Source organism: Herpailurus yagouaroundi, unplaced genomic scaffold, assembly GCF_014898765.1.
Source record: "Herpailurus yagouaroundi ecotype Mexico unplaced genomic scaffold, PumYag 221, whole genome shotgun sequence".
NCBI classification, from domain to species: domain Eukaryota; kingdom Metazoa; phylum Chordata; class Mammalia; order Carnivora; family Felidae; genus Herpailurus; species Herpailurus yagouaroundi.
This window is the reverse complement of record NW_024412452.1, coordinates 14,636,308-14,654,040: the sequence shown is the minus strand read 5'-3', so window position 1 is coordinate 14,654,040 and position 17,733 is coordinate 14,636,308. Positions and strand designations below refer to the sequence as shown.

Sequence of the window (17,733 nt, the reverse complement as noted above, 5' to 3'; positions counted from 1 at the left end):
GCCAAGAAAAGGAACACAATTCATTAGTCAGATGTCCTTGGGAGAATCACATTTATAATGACGTGGTATAATAGAAGTGTTTTAAATGATTTTTATTTTATTTTTATAGAAATAGTCAGATGCTTGATGAAGATAATATTCTAAATGAAACACCAAAATCATCCTCGGTTAATTCGCCTGATGAGACAACTGGTAACCCACAGCTGGAAAGAAGCACAGAAATAGCTAAGACCCAAACTGCCACTGCAAATAGTGAGGTGAGAAATTTAAGACCCCGTCCATTTGTAACATATTCCTTACTTCAAGAAGAGAAAAGACACCTGAAATTAGCCATATCATGACAATATTACTGGCATTGCCATTTTTAGGTTAAGCTAAATAGAATAGCTCAGAATAGAGTTTAGTCTAACACATCAACTAATAGAGATAATGAATTTCTTTTTTTGTGAAATTTGACTAATTCAGTCCACGGTTGCGGATAGGTTTTTTTTTAATGGTAGTTTTCTGCAAAGTAAATAATCTTACAGTTTCACTAAGGCTGAATGATTATTTTTAGTAACTAATATATAGATGCCTTTTTAGTGTTTCCTAGGTGAAGGTAGAGACATCAGTAAGCAACAGTCTAACCCTGCCCAGAGGAGAAGAATCCTGCCAGCATGGATGTTAACAGGCAATCGAAGTGACCAAGACCTTTCAGCACCAGCCAGCAGTGGGGGTAGGTTTTGTTTAGAAAACAGTAAGCAGAATTTGGAACTTTTTCTGAACTCATGGAGATAGACTAGTGGTTATGTTAGTGTATAACTTAGCCTAACGTTTTTAGACGCGTACGTGAAGTCTAATTTAAAACATAAATTATTATTTTATGCCATTTATCATATCTATCATATACCATCCTGCTAATTACCATTTGATTTAACAAGTGCTATTTATCTTATGTGCTAGACTTATGTTAATATAGATTTTCAAACATACCTGTTGTTGTTGTGTCAACCATGACAGGACATAAAAGGCCAGTACAGTAAGAGCGTTCTAAATTAATTTAATTAAATAAAAAACTGCCGAGCACACAATATTATGAGCAGGAAAATTCAAAGAAGGGGGCACCTCTGCCCTGGCACAGTTCACTGTCATGGCAGATACCACAATGATTTATGTCACCTGCTGGGCATTTCCATTGAGTCAAGATGATTAAAACTAGATCTGGTAGGATTAGAGTGACTTCATGGGAAAAGTAGGTTATATATTATGTATTGTGGGAGATGTGATCTGGAGAATTTTCATATCTAAACCTAAGATTTCCTGGTAAGAGTTTTATAGTGGTTTTCAATCTCCAAGACCCATCATTACATATGTAATATGTTTTTATCAGTAACATTTCTCATTAAGCGTGGTAATTCCTCAGTTGGCAGGAAGGAAATGGGGAGTGGGGAATGGTACTGGAGAGGGGGCAGGTACTTTCTCTCATAGAACAATTTCTCTAATATAGAAAGAATAACTTTACTTGACCAAAATTTGGACCGATGTGAACTGCCTCCCTGCAAGCAAGTCCTTTTCTTTCAGAGTTGTTTTGCATGGTACCTGCTTTTGTGCTGCCACTATTATATTGCCTTTAACAGTCCAAAATATATTTGGCTGCAAATTAAAAATAGCTATTAACTTTCACTAGCTAGATGTACCATGTAAAATCTGAAGCACCTTTCTGAGTACTTCACCTTAAACATGCAAAGGAAAACAATTTGACATTGATTTGGATAGGAATATTATATAATACACAGTGTTCTTAAAATGCTAAAGCTTCAAAATAAGATAGAAAAGTGTTTGGATTCTGACATGAATTCTTTCTTGTAAACAGACTTTGGGGGTAGTTGTAAGAACAAAGTTAGGTTACTTGTTTCCTTCAGAGACACGAAGATTTAGAAGTACCTGTAGGGCAGTTTAGTACTTGAATCCAGCTAATCAAAACTCAAAATAATTTGACTTTCTCTGCTGTGTAGTTTATAATTATCATTATTGTTGTTGTTTTATTTGTTTAAGTAATAAATCATCCAGGTCAATGTATCAATGCTAGAGATTTAAAAAAATCAATTTCTAGGATGCATTTTGGACTCATTTAGATGTCGGTTACTTTCTTAAGTCTTTTGCAGGTTTAGTACTGTACTTTGTTCATTCATATCTCTTTAGATGGTCTGATTAACGTGCTGTTTTAGAGCCTTTTGTGTCATTAGGTACAGAACAGATGATGTAAACTGATGTTAAATGACTTCTCCAAGATCACGTAATGAATCCCAGAGCCGTAATTGAGACCTAGCTCTGGCTGAGAGCTTTAAAGCCCATGCTCTGAGCAGTGTCACTATACTGCCCCACAAATTTACCCTCCCTATGTTCTGGGGTTTTTATTCTTTTCTTTTTTAATATGCTCTTGCATCCTCTCCTAGATCTTTTCTCAGTTTAACTCTTGGTTTAATCCTTAAATGTACCTGAATGTTTGCTGTGTTCAGGCTGCTGTCCTTTTGTTTTTTGGCCAGAATAGTTCTAGATTATTTTCTGGGTCCCCAGATATTAGCCCTTGGAAATTATCATGAGTTTCTCAGGCCTGGGCTAAAATTTTCTCTGTGTCCCTTGGTGATTGGCAAGTGAATAGATTTGGGCATGGCTGTCAGAGCCTGCCCTCTCCTGACTGCCAGTCATCCCTGTTCCCTCAGCCTTCTAGGCTCTAGGAGTAGTCACAATTCCTGGGCTAGGGGATTCTTGCTAGATTGAAAAAGGAGCTTTTATAGTTTCACTGGTGTCTGCTACTCTGCAGTACCCTTCTTCTCCCGTCTTCTAACCCTCCAAAATGGAGTCAAGAAAGGTGGCACATGCTGAAAAAGATTGAAGTAGTCCCCAAATCATCTGGTTTGCGTTTAATTTTGTACTCTGAATATTTTCCACATATTCTCAGAATATTCTGAGAATATTCTGCTCAATGCAGACTGTAAATGCTGAACTGACATTCTATTAATTCGACTATAGTTTAAAATTTACTTAAAGTGCTAGTTATTCTGTTTACTTTATTTCCAACAGCCCTGCTAAATTATCTAATTAACTCTGGTAGTTTTGTAAGTCTCTCAGATTATCTAGCTGTATGACTTCATATCTGCAAAATTATGACAGTTCTGGCTCTTCTGCTCTACTGCCTTTAAAACATTTTTAGTTAATGAACTAGACCTTATAAATTTTGAATAAAGTGGATAAAATTGGCATCTCTATCTTATTCCTGATTTTAATAGGAATTCTATTAGTGTATCAGCTTTAAAATGATTGGAATTCAGTTCTGATACTCTGTCATTTTTAGGATGTTTTATTTCTTTATTTTTCTTTCAGGAATAACTGTTGAATTCTTTGACAAATTTTTTGGTGTAGAAATAGTCCTGTCAAGGGGTGGGTGGGGACAGAGAAAGGGGAGGGCATAGGTGAGCAGTGGGGTCAGGGCAGGGCTATAAACAAAAAAGAAAAAACAAAAAGAAATAGTCCTGCATTTTCTTGTGTCAGTGTAGTTAGTGATGTTCGTAGATTTCCTAATGTGCCATGCTTGGTTTCCTAGAATAAGTTTAATTTATCATGATGGCTTATTATTTTTAAGTTGTGTTAGGTTAGAGTTGCTTAGTTTAGGACATTTGTATCTATATTCCTAAGTGTGATTAGTATTTTTCTCCTTGTGTGCCATCTATGTCAGATTTTAGCGTTGAGCTATGTCAGTGTTGTACAAAATGAATTAGGAGATTTTTCCATGTGTGCTCAAGGACAGTTTGAATAACAGAAATACCTCTTCCTTTAAAGAACCTTTTTACATCACAATCTGGGTCTGGTTTCTATTTTAAGTAGTTGATAATTCCAGAGTGGGAATACATAAGTTAGACCAGTAAAAAATGAACAGAACACTGAGAAACAGACCAAAATAACATACAGTTAATATATTCAAAATTATCAGATCAAATTGCTCGGGAAATGATGCATTGTTATTATAAATAATGTTGGGAAAATTCGCTTTCTATTTGGAAGACAGCAATATTAGAGCACTACCTCATACCATGTTCTTAAATAAATTTTTATTGAGTTAATAATCTTAATGTAAAAATTAACTATTAAGGCATTTGAAGAATATATGGGGACAATATTTTTATTACTTCTGGGGAGCTTTCTTAAGATGGTAGGGAGCCCAGAACCATCAGGGAAAAATTAACAGGTACATTTAGATTAAAAATGAAAAAAAAATTCGTGTGCATAAGACACTTATAAACAAAGTTAAAGGGAAATAGCAAAGTGGCAAACCTACTGGCAGATATTATCTGTCACCCTTATAAAAGGTAGAAGGTTTTAAATATTTAGTAACAAAAAAGAAGGTAAAACTCAGAAATTTGGGGCATACTACAGAAGAATCGTTAGGCAACAAATGTATGACTACTTTGGCAGCATCTCTTACATATTTAAGTATACAACACTCTTGGATCCGGAAATTCCAATTCTGTGTCTTTATCCCACAAAAATGATAGCATTTATTATTTTAGTCATGTGTGTGTTTGCGCATATGTATTTGTATATTTGGTTAACCTTAGGAAGTTGGGAAGGATACACTTCAAATTGTTAATGTAACTGTTACGGTGGTTCTTTTGGAGGATAAAGTTGGATGGTTGTAATTTTCCCATCCAAGTACTAACCAGGCCCGACCCTGCTTAGCTTTTGAGATCAGGGATGGTTGTAATTTTAATGACACCTGCATATAGCTGTTAGTATAACAGCTCATACAAGTAAATGAAACTAGTAATATTAAAAATAATTTGTTTTAAGTTATTTTCTTTTAGATTGTGATCATTTAACTGTACCCATTTGGGACGTAGAAAAGTATTTGCTATGCCAGATATTATGATTGTTATGAGCTAATTAAGCTGTTTATTTTATATACTCTTTGTAAAGAGCATTTTTACAGCAGTATCAACATGGCTTCTTCCTATGCAAAAAGAAATTAGCTCTGGTCCTTAGAAGAATATTTGTAGTAGAAAATTTGGAATTTTGAAGAATATTTTAAATATATATTTTTTAAGCTTAGGATTTTATGTACATGTGTGACACTGGGAATGTGGTAAACTGCCATTTGGGCAGATGCTGTGTCTTGCTTAATTTACATTTTTGGTTCTTAGCATAGTAAGCAGTACCATTAGTTGATTATTTCTCTTGATTTGACTAATTCTTATCTCTTGTAGCATTTAGACATTTGCTGCATGAAGCTGTGTAGTCTTATTTAGTCTTATTCCTCACAGTTTCTAAAATGATATGAAATCTTCCTAATTTAGATTCAAAGCAAATATTTAAGTAATTTAGGCAGTTCAGTTATTGAAAAGTTTATTCATAAATTTCTTATATAAATACATTATATTGGTTCAGTTGATTTTCCTGTTAAATAATATGGACAGTATTTCTTTCCTTACTTAATGAAGGAGTGTTATTTCAGACCACTTGAATATCCTTTAGTTCAGATCTGAGCAAACTACAACCCACGAGCCAAATCTGGCATGCTGCCTGTTTTTGTCAATAAAGTTTTACTGGAATACAGCCATGCTCATCCATGTGTGTTTTGTCTGTGGCTGATTTGCATTCTAAAGGCAGAGGCTGGTAGTTGTGACAGATACTATATGGCCAATGGAACTTAAAATATTTATGTCTGGCTTTTTGTAGAAAAATTTGCTAAACCGTGCTTTAGAACATTAGAATAGTCACTGTGGATTGCGTTACAAAACCTCTCTTCAGGCTCTCAAGGGAACCTTTGGGTCAATTCTGTCTTTTTTTTTTCTTTTAATTCTCAGAAAATAATTTATTAAAATGTATCAATCACACGGTGAGTACAATTTTGTAGTAGCATAGACACACATTCACAGATTTGTTACAAAGAAAACTGAACAGGTGTTGAAGTGAAGACACTTTAGTTGTGGAAATGGAGAGCAAAATACTTTATTTTTTAAATCCCAGAGACTGAAATGCTTAAAGATATGTGTGCATTAAAAAAAAAAACAAAAAAAAACGTGTTATCACCTTGAAGAGTGTGCCTAAACCTGCCTATTTCTAGAAACAGTGATTTGAAGCTGAGAATAACTGCATGAATGGAACATTGACTAATACACTTAGAGGGGGACTGCTAAAGAAAGGTGACATTTTTGCTTCACATGTCTTCCAGTGGGAACAGTGGATTCCTAGCTTCCTAACTAATGTCATCATGAACATAAAATTGTTATGCCACACTGACTGAAAAATCATTACCTCATAGTCTATGTTCACTACATTTGCAGTTATGTTCCCATATCATTATTCTTTTTTTTTTAATTTATTTTTTTAATTTACATCCAACTTAGTTTATAGTGCAACAATGATTTCAGGAATAGATTCCTTAATGCCCCTTACCCATTTAGCCCATCCCCCCTCCCACAACCCCCCAGTAACCCTCTGTGTGTTCTCCATATTTAAGAGTCTCTTATGTTTTGTCCCCCTCCCTGTTTTTATATTATTTTTGCTTCCCTTTCCTTATGTTCATCTGTTTTGTCTCTTAAAGTCCTCATATGAGTGAAGTCATATGATACTGGTCTTTCTCTGACTAATTTCCCTTAGCATAATACCCTCTAGTTCCATCCACGTAGTTGCAAATGGCAAGATTTCATTCTTTTTGATTGCCAAGTAATACTCCGTTGTATATATATACCACATCTTCTTTATCCATTCATCCGTCAATGGGCATTTGGGGTCTTTCCATACTTTGGCTATTGTTGATAGTGCTGCTGTAAACATTGGGGTGCATGTGCCCCTTCAAAACAGCATCCCTGTATCCCTTGGATAAATACCTAGTAGTGCAATTTCTGGGTTGTATGGTAGTTCTATTTTTAATTTTTTGAGGAACCTCCATACTGTTTTCCAGAGTGGCTGCACCAGCTTGCATTGCTACCAGCAGTGCAAAAGGGATCCTCTTTCTCCGCATCCTCACCAACATCCTTTGTTGCTTGAGTTGTTAATGTTAGCCATTCTGACAGGTGTAAGATGGTATCTCATTATGGTTTTGATTTGTATTTTCCTGATCGTGAGTGATGTTGAGCATGTTTTCATGTGTCGGTTGGCCATCTGGATGTCTTCTTTGGAGAAGTGTCTATTAGTGTCTATTCATGTCTTTTGCCCATTTCTTCACTGGATTGTTTTTTGGGCGCTGAGTTTGATTAAGTTCTTTATAGATTTTAGATACTAACCCTTTATCTGATATGTCGTTTGCAAATACCTTCTCCCATTTTGTCGGTTGCCTTTTAGTTTGGTGATTGTTGCCAATTCTGTTTATGTTCACAATTCATTTAGTCAAACATTTACCAAGCACCAGTTTTATGCTAGGCACATTTCTAGGCGCTGGAGACAAAAGGAGGCAACAGTGAACAAAGCACATAAAGTTCCTGCCCTCATGAAGTTGCCATTTGAGTGTAGGGGAGACAGATAATTAAGCATGAAGATTGTCCTCTTTTTTTTTTTTTTTTAATTTTTTTTTTTTTTTCCAACGTTTATTTATTTTTGGGACAGAGAGAGACAGAGCATGAACGGGGGAGGGGCAGAGAGAGAGGGAAACACAGAATCGGAAACAGGCTCCAGGCTCTGAGCCATCAGCCCAGAGCCTGATGCGGGGCTCGAACTCACAGACCGCGAGATCGTGACCTGGCTGAAGTCGGACGCTTAACCGACTGCGCCACCCAGGCGCCCCAAGATTGTCCTCTTAAAAAGAGCAGATTTTTTATTTTTTCTGATTAGAGGGCTCATGGATTTATTAACAAAATATGATACCGACTTAGGTTTGCCAAATATGTTGCACCTTGGCTAAGTATTATATGGGATACAGTGTCCATTGTTATTGAGACTTATTTTCTATATTGGTGAAGTTTGTAGAGGTCACGCTCCCTTTTGGGTAATTTTGGGTTCTTAATCTGTTGTTAAGTTTAATTTCTCACTGTGGATGTTAGGGGCTCAATAATTATATGTAAAATTCATTGGCTGACTATATGTTAAATTTTCTGTTAGGAAATTCAATGCTAAAATAAAAAATAAATATTTCACACATCTCAAGTACTGTGATACATAATTTATATATCAAACCTCATTTACTCGTAGTAACTCTATGAGTTATTATTATAATTCCCTTTTTTGGGGTGATAAAACCAGCATTCAGAGAGGCAAGGTGAAGCAGTTCAAGGATAGCACCTGTTCATAGTAGCATCTTGGTCTGACTGTCTCCAGGGCTGGAGCTCCTAGCCAAAGTGCTGCTTAATACTTTTTTGAGGTTTGCAAATAAGTGTTTTCAAGTTGGCATTAATATAAATGGACTTTTACTTTTAATTGCCCTTTTATCCTCTTTCTTTCTTTCTTTCTTTCTTTCTTTCTTTCTTTCTTTCTTCTTTCTTTCTGATTGACATTTGAAGATAAAAGATAATTTTTTCTTTTTCCTTCTGTATATGTTTAAGGTAATATAATCCAGGGAAGTGGAAAAGAAGGAATCTGCAGAAAGCGATTAAATTCATCAGGAAGTTCAAAAAGTACATCAGCAGAGCAAGACACAGGGAAAAAGTGCAAAAATGCTGATCAGGAAGAGTCTATCATTTCATCCAAGGTGATTTTTTAAAAAATTTATTATTTGGGGGCGCCTTGCTGTCTCATTTGGTAGAATGTGTGACTCTTTTTATTTTTTTTATTTTATTTTTTTTCAACATTTATTTATTTTTGGGACAGAGAGAGACAGAGCATGAACGGGGGAGGGGCAGAGAGAGAGGGAGACACAGAATCCGAAACAGGCTCCAGGCTCTGAGCCATCAGCCCAGAGCCTGACGCGGAGCTCGAACTCACGGACCGCGAGATCGTGACCTGGCTGAAGTCGGACGCTCAACCGACTGCGCCACCCAGACGCCCCTGTGTGACTCTTTTTAAAAAAAATTTTAAAACATTTGTTTATTTTTTGAGAGACAGAGACAGATGGTGAACGGGGGAGGGGCAGAGAGATAGGGAGTCATAGTCCAAAGCAGGCTCCAGGCTCTGAGCTGTCAGCACAGATCGTGACGTAGGGCTTGAAGTCATGAACTGAGATCATGACCTGAGCCGAAGTCGGATGCTTAACTGACTGAGCCACCCAGGTGCCCCTAGAGTGTGTGACTCTTGATCATGGCGTTGTAGGTTTGAGCCCCAATATGGGTGTAGAAATTACTTAAAAATAAAATCTTTAAAAGAATTTATTATTTGATCATTTGTTTTCTTTATCAAGTGTTCTAGGTAAGAATTAATTATATGTTGTATGCAGCAAGGAAAAACCCAAACTGCTATTTATTACTGAGTTTATGAAGATAAAAACTAGCCCAGATTTTTTTTGGCTTACAAAAACTAAATTCGTACTTGCTTTGTAGAAAACATACCTATTTAATTTAGAAATTTTCAGACTGGAAAGAAAGTGGAGACCACTAGACTCTGGTTGTAATTGGCACCTCCATTCTGAAAACCCGGTTTCTTCTATTTCATTGGTCATCCTCAGACTGCATATGTAGCCACTTTTTTTCTTGATACCTGTGAAGAACAACTGATAGGCTAGTTCTTAATAGTCTGTTGCAGGATTATTTCTGGGCTAATTTACAATATTTAGAAACCTTCTCTTTCCTCTTTCAGTTTTTGCTAACTCATTATAATGGTTTGGCTGACTTAAGCATTCTTTAACACTGGGTACTTAATGAAAATGGGACCTATTATTGGATGCATTTAAAATGAGAGAATTAGAGAAAGAGAGAAAGCATGAGTGAGCGAGCAAGGCAGAAAGTTCAGGTATTTTTCATCTTCAGAAAAGGGTGGCTTTAGGTAACAGTTCTCGTGATCTGTAGTTCTGTGGCTAAGCCCTGTGGGTGTCCATCTTTTTAGTCTTAGCAGGAGCCAAAGGAGTAGGATTGGTTTTAGAATAGTGTATGCTGGGATGATTGAAATGCAATCAGGTCTTCCAGAGGGTCAGGCCTTTTATAGTACTCACCTCACTCCTGCCTCCTCTCCCATTAGAAAAGATCTGGCTTCTCACTGGATCCTTTCTTCCAGCTAGGGAAGTGAGGTCTAATCCCCATGGGCTCAACTCCTTTGCTTACTTATGGAGTGAGGTTTAATAAATGAAAACAAAATGTTTTCTAACTCACATGTATTGACCATAAAAAGCTATTAAGATAAAACTTGTTTACTTTGAGCCCTAATATGCTCTATTCTCTGAACATATTAATGTGACTGCCTTTTGTTTCCAAGAAGAAAAATTACTTTTTTCAGAAGAAAATTTGTAGTATGGATATTTTGCTGTGTTTATCCCAACCCATTACCCAAGCTTGGTAATTACAAGTAAAACTTAAGACCACTTTCTTAATTGATAGATTGCAGAGAGTAGCGAGCAGAGATCTGAGATATTTGAGGTATTTGTGAGATTTTGAAGACACACAAATTAGACTGTCTGCGAATTTTGTGACTCTAATACTGTCTGGTCATGAAGATAATTGCTCTGAAATTGTCCACATTTCTCATTAGTTCTTACATCTTCCTGCAGCTCCTTACGGGTTATATAATTGTCCATTTTGGGAGTGAACATGAGGGTGCTTGAATCTAACTTTAAAGAAATAATCTACCTAATTCGCATAATCTAATTAGGGCTCTGTTATAAACAGAAGGAAGCCTACCTGAAACAACTTAAGCAGGTGGTATCATAAGGCGTATTAACTGTTGCTGGGGAGCCAGGTCCCAGGAATGCCGGAGCGTTACTTCTCCTTCCTTAGGGTTTCTGAGGGAGATTCATCTCCCCTAGTACAGGAGAAATAAGCCTCAATTTTCCATAACCTTTTCATAACACATTACGCAGGGCTCTCTGGTAAAGTGGGGCCAGAAAAAGTGACTTAGACTAAAAAGCCAAGCAGAGCCTTTCCAAACTCCATGCTCTGTCCCTGTCCAGTTTCAGTTTTAACACTGGTTGGCAGCTGATCCTGAGGGGTTTCTATAGCGTGGAGCAGGGGAGGGAAAAAGTTAAAAGTGAGAGAAAACAAGAGGCTGGGCCCACCTAGTTAGTCTAATGGCAGGAGATTACCAGTTACAAGAGACTAAGAACGGTTTGGCCAGGACTATAGAGTAGAGGTAGGTCAATTTACTTAGAAAGAATCACATTCTCTTGGGGAGAATTGGTGAGAAAGGAAGTGGAAAGAAGGGGCAGAAATCACCTTCACCCTCTTGGGCCCTGTTCCTGAGATTCTGATTCAGTTGATCTGCAGGGCCTGTGCAACAGTATTATTGTAAATAAACTCCCACAATTTTAATGGCACTGAAAGGTGAGAGCTACTGATGTACCATCATTCAACACCTTAGAGGAAACTGTGGACCAAGGTCATATTGCTAGAGATCTCGGGACTCAAATGTAAGTCTTTCCATTTGGAGTATAATGGATTTCTCTACCACACAAATTAGACTGTCTACAGGCTTTGTGACTCAATGTCTGGTCATGAAGATAATTGCTCTGAGATTGTCCATATTTCTCATTAATTCTCTTACATCTTTCTGCAGCTCCTTACGGGTTATGTAATTGTCCAATTTGGGAGTGAACATGAGGGTGCTTGAATCTACTAACGTTAAAGAAATAATCTACATGATTTACATAATCTAATTAGGGCTGTGTTACAAAAAACAGAAGGAAGCCTAACTGAAACAACTTAAGCAAATAGTATTATAAAGCATGTTAATTGTCTGCTCCTGGTAAGCAAGCTACCCTAATATTTAGTGACTTAACAGTGTTTTATTATTTCTGATAATTCTGTGGGTTGGCTGGGCTCAACTAGGCAATTCTTTTGTGACACCTTTTTGGTGTTGAGCTGGGCTGCTTTCAACTGGGAACTTCGCAGCGGCTGGAACATCCAAAATGGCTCTACTTGCATGAATAGTGCTTCCACAATGGTTCACTGAATGACTGGCTGCTGGCTGGGCCTCCCTTTCTCCACTTAATGATTAAGTAATCTAGGCTGAGCATCTTTACCTGACAGCTGGTTTCCAAGGGAGTGAAAGTAGAAGCATCCTTCTCTTAAGGCCTACATTTGGAACTGGTGCAGTGTCATTTCTGCTGCGTTATTTTGGTCAGAGCAAGTTACCACCAGCCTAGATTCAAGGGGAGGGGATAAGGACTCCTCCGCTTAATGGATAAAAGGATGGAAGGAATTGTTGGTAGTCATCTTTGATGACTGTCACACAAAGATGAGGAATAACTCAGTTTCCAGAATGGAAAGGAAAATACCAAGAACTATGGATCATAAAGACCAGCTGGGACAAGGGGCTTGATCACAATCATGTTGGTCTGTGGTTTTCCCATCTTTACCTCTTGAATCGTTCTTCACTGTTGTCAGCAGGCTTGTTCCACCTGGAGTACGACATGGTCACTGGTAGCTCCAGGCTCGTGTTGTCTAGTTGTTCAGCTGAAGAGGAAAAATGAGAGTTTCTCTGTGGTTTCTTCTGTGTTAAGTTCTAGGGACTTGGATCATGAAATCTCCACTTAGGCCCTTCATAGTGGTTGGGGAGATGAAGTAGTTTAATTACCCCTTTCTGAGTCATATATGCACTCATTATCAGACAGGTGGAGGAAAGGGGGAAGAGCAGATGTGAGGAAGAAAGGGCTTTCAGAATTTCAGTGTATCTAGAGGGGATTCTCTTGTTTTGACTTGGCCTCTATTGAGCAGTCAGGTGTCAAGGTGGTCAATTAGGACAAAGAGCCGAACTGAAAGTGACTCAAGCCTTTCTTCACTTAGTGCGATGATGCAAGCAAAGGGGGAAATGAGTTGTCAGCTTCCCAGTGTTCCATTTTGTCCCAAGGAATGGCACTTGGCAAGGGTCAGGTAGAAGAAGGTATGAAGAATCTTCTAACTGCTGAGGAGCCCTGAACCAGAGGCTTCTGCCTCTTTCTAGACCAGCAGGAAGAAGAGGAAGAGCTAGGAGTGGAAAGGTACAGAGTCAAAGTAGAGAAAAGTGCCTGTGCCTCAGCCAAGGCCCCCCATAGGGAGATCTCAGTGGAGATCCCAGAGAAGGGCCTTAGCCAATCACCCCCTTCCCCCCCACACCTCTCCAAAGAGACCTCTGGATGGAGGCACCTGGGCAAGGAATGTCCCATAAGTATGGCTGGTCCAGCACGGCTTGAGTCCTTGCTTACAGCTCCTTCCAGGAAACTGTAGCATACTGGCTGTGTACCATGTCTGATGTGGGGAGGGCAGCTTCCCCCATGAGGCCTGCCAGTCAAAGCCTTGTGATTGTCTAAACTTGCACTTGAAAGATCACATATAGAGTTTTGGCCTAGAGCCAGACTCCTCAGTCTGCACCTTGCTCTACTGACTGCTGTTTCACATGAGTTCCAGAAAGACCAAGAGGTCTGAGTGTACTCCACCCAACTGCTGTCTATTCCTTTTAATCTGAGTTAGGGCTCCCACATTGAATCCCATCTCCTTTTCTGTTTGATAGGCTTGACTAGACATCGTAGAATGTGGCATATTAAGCTAACAATTTACGATAACGTAATCTTACCTCCATTTCCACCCCCCCCAACCATATTTGTCTGACCCAAATCTAACTTTCACATTTAAATCTTTGAGTACTTCTAGTAATATGCCCTTATTTGAGCCTTGGGACTGATAGTAATAGGTGATACAGCAGGTGGAATGATATTGACCTCTCGGTCTAGCTACAGGGGTCACAAGTCCCTAAGTCACAGTGGGAGTGTTCGCCAGTTAACCCTGAGCATCCCAGAAGTCCATTCAGGCGGTAAGATATTAAAGAGATATAAAGAGAACAAAAATACCCAATTTAGAGCATCCTGAAGATAAAGGCTATTCTGCCCTATCAGGATGCTTTAGTGATTTATTTGGCAAAACCAACAATTTGGCAAGTGTTTATCTCAGAAAGTGTGAATCTGAACAACTGATCATAGAGTGTAATGTAGGCCTATTGGTACTTTGGATGTATCATTTTTCCTGCCAACTTTAAGACTGCAGTCAGGGTTATTCAGAAAGAATTTTTTAAAAAGTCATCCAGAATATCGAAAGGTCCAAGTATTCAATAAAGTCTTTAAGGCATTACCAAAAATAGGTTGTTTATTCTTGAAAGCTGGTTGGGGGGGTGGGGTGGTATTTTGAAACTATCTTCATTTGTCTTGAGCACATTAGATACCTTGGCTTGGCTGCTTGTATTATAGTTTGTTTGGGGGAAGATGTATGTTTGGGGGGAGGAGAAAGATGCTTATTTAATCTCTTTGAAGGAGATTTTGTATTAGGTGTTGAGAGATGGCTGGCATGCTAGCAAGTGGGCATGACAGCAAGAAGCGTCAGTGAACGGCACAGTGTGAGCAGAGGCACGGAGGGAGGGAAGCGTGTGCGGCCCGTTTAGTGTACATTTACACTGTAGTGTCACCTGCATGCTTGCATGGACGTGTGTGTGGATGTGGGTGGGCGGGATAAGGGGAGGAAGCCACTGCAGTAGACTGAGGAACAAATCAGGATGGCGCTTGACACCAGACTGAATAGAAATCAGGACAGTATTGTATGGCCTCAGAGACTTTGAGAAGGAGAGTAAGATGGTCAGGAAAATGGCTATAGCAACGGTATGTAAGATGGAGGTGGGAACCTCCTAAGAATCTGCCATGGGAGGCCATAGGGAATGAAGGCTTGAGCTAGAATGGTGGCATTGGGACCAGAAAGAAGTGAGGGATAGGAGACACATTTTGGAGAGAGAACTAACAGAACCAGATGACTTAACAGTATATTGAGGAGAAGGTATTGAAAATGTTCTCAACACAACAGAGGAGTAGGTTTGACAGTTGGGGGAGGGAAGGGAGTAGCTGCTTGCAGTGAGGCAGTGATAGCATATCTCTGAAAGCTGTCTAACAGACTGAAATGAAAGTCTGTTTCACGGAGGAGGTAAAAATCAGCACTAAGGAGAGAGTTCTGTTATATCTGTGTTATTTGGAAGCAGACTTGGAAACAGTGCATTTAGAGTATAGGAATATATGGAGGTGGAGGCTTTGGCAGTGAGAGCCATTTCTGGTTTCACTGCCTGTTCTGTATGTATATGCAGCTTCCCCTGTGCTAATAATTGCTGACGTGAGTATGCTGGCTGTTAGGTATTTCATTTCTCTGTATACAGATGCCTGCTGTGGAATCTTACTCCTATTTCTTTATGAAAATAGCAGGGGAGATGAAGAATATAACTCTTATTGTGCAGCCATGTCTTAAGTAAGGCTATATTCCCCAGAGCTCCTTGATACTGGTTTAGTATGTCAAAAAATCCTATATCCTTTGCTTCTGACTAGCCATATAATGCCATTTATGGCATGGCTCTGATGAGCCCCACAGAAACATCTTTTTATTCATTCATTTATTCAGTAAGCACTCATTAAACAAATAGTGGTAATATAATGGCATTGATAATGCCATTGATAAAAACAACTTATACACACACATACACACAAGCATTTATTGAGCCCTAATTATGGGCTAGACCCACCATTAAGATATACTTATTTCATTTAATTTTTAGAAAATCCTGGAAAGTTGATTGATAATATCCCCAGTATACAGATCAAGAGACCTGAAACTCTGAGAGTTTATTTTACTGTATTTTTTTTAATGTTTTTATTTATTTATTTTTTTTTTAATTTTTTTTTTCAACGTTTTTATTTATTTTTGGGACAGAGAGAGACAGAGCATGAACAGGGGAGGGGCAGAGAGAGAGGGAGACACAGAATCGGAAACAGGCTCCAGGTTCTGAGCTGTCAGCGCAGAGCCCAACATGGGGCTCGAACTTGTGAACCGTGAGATCATGACCTGAGCTGAAGTTGGACACTCAACTGACTGAGCCACTCATGTGCTCCAAGACTCTGAGAAATTTTTTTTTATATATATATATTTTTCAACATTTATTTATTTTTGGGACAGAGAGAGACAGAGCATGAACGGGGGAGGGGCAGAGAGAGAGGGAGACACAGAATCCGAAACAGGCTCCAGGCTCTGAGCCATCAGTCCAGAGCTCGACGCAGGGCTCGAACTCACGGACCGCGAGATCGTGACCTGGCTGAAGTCGGACGCTTAACCGACTGCGCCACCCAGGCGCCCCCAAGACTCTGAGAATTTAAATCAACTTGTTCATATTCAAAAGTTAAGAAATGGCTAAACTGATAATCAAAATATGATTTTTTACTTCAAAGACCTTTCTAATAATCATTACACGAGCAGTCTTTCTGTTATATGCAAGGAATGTAGGATAAAAAGTGAGTAAGGTAGCTGGTAAGTAGTTCATAGTCTTGTGGGGGACATACTTCAAAATCATGAAATAACGTGACACCACATTGATTTTTCTGGGGGCCTTGTGGACTGCCTAAGCCAACTTCTAGGGAAGGGATCCTCGCATAAGTGATCTGAGTTGAATCTTAACAGAAGAGGAGTAGGCATGAACCAGGTGCAGAAGAGGTAGAGGTAGGACTCCATCCAAGTAGATGGGTAGCAGGTACAGGAGCAAAGAGGGTACAAATAGTATGCTGGGAACTGTTCTTAGAATTCTCAGGTAAAGCTGGGCAACAATGTGAGATGAGGTTGGAGCTGGCAGTGGGGACCAGTTGCAGAGGGAGGACCTTAAAATGTTTTTGGCCACGAAGATAATCCTGGCAGCTCTTTAGAGGAGAGATGGAAAGAGAACAAAATAAAAGACAGGGGGATGAGGGAGGAGATCAGGACATCTCAGTCAAGAAATTAAGAGAATGTGACCGAGCTTAGTAGCATTAAGGATGACACAAAGCCGTTGGGTTAGAGAAATCTTTAAGAAACAAAACTGCAGGACTTGTTGCTTGGATCTGGGCAGAGTGAGGGAAAGGAGTGAAAGACAGACTTCCAAGTTTCTGGCTAGAATAGATGGAGAAGTCTTGTTGGCAGAATCTTGGGTACAGAATTCAGGGAAGGATTTCAGTTTTGACATTTTGAGTTCAAAGTATGTAGGATATTGAGGAAGCAATGTCTAGCTAGTGGTTGAGTATAAGTTTGAAGTTCAAGAATGAATGCGGGACTGGAGATTGGGACTTTTTTTTTTTTTTTTTTTTTGAGACAGAGAATGAGAAGGGGGGGAGGGCGGAGAGAGAGAGAGAGAGAGAAAGAGAAAGAGAAAGAGAGAATCCCAAGCAGGCTCTGCATTGTCAGCACAGAGCCCAATGTAGCACTCAAACTCATGAAGTGTGAGATCATAACCTGAGGTGAAATAAAGAGTTAGATGCTTAACCGATTGAGCCACCCAGGTGCCTCTGGAGGCTGGGATTTTTTGAATCCTTAGTATGTGGGTGCTAATAAGACTAATGCAGGACTTTTAAGGCAACTTAATACAGACATTCTTTCCAAGGGTAGCAAATTACCTCAATGAACTTGAATTGGTAAGAAGTTCTTTATCCTGTCTCTTCTGGTCCATTAAAACTTCAGATGGTTTAGGGGCAAGGGAGGGCATGCTGGATTAACAAGACTATTTTAATAGCCTTAATAGTACATTCCAGCCACCTCCCGGTCCAAGATCACCTTACACTAACTCCATGCTCCTTGATCCCTGAGGCCTCTAGTGTATATCTTTATAGCAAAGGGAACCTGGGTTCTCTATCATGAATCTTCAGCCTCCCACATTTCATTCTTC

General features: G+C 39.0%; 1 protein-coding gene across 2 annotated transcripts in view; it reads left to right on the top strand.

Moving 5' to 3' along the window:
* The window catches only part of APLF (aprataxin and PNKP like factor), an 85,161-nt gene that overhangs the window by 34,341 nt on the left and 33,087 nt on the right, over nt 1-17,733 (top strand). For both annotated transcript variants that reach the window (XM_040458210.1, XM_040458209.1), the window contains exons 4-6: nt 110-257; nt 583-715; nt 8,514-8,659. In XM_040458210.1, the coding sequence (XP_040314144.1) occupies nt 110-257; nt 583-715; nt 8,514-8,659 (427 nt within the window). The remainder of the gene's footprint in view (nt 1-109; nt 258-582; nt 716-8,513; nt 8,660-17,733) is intronic.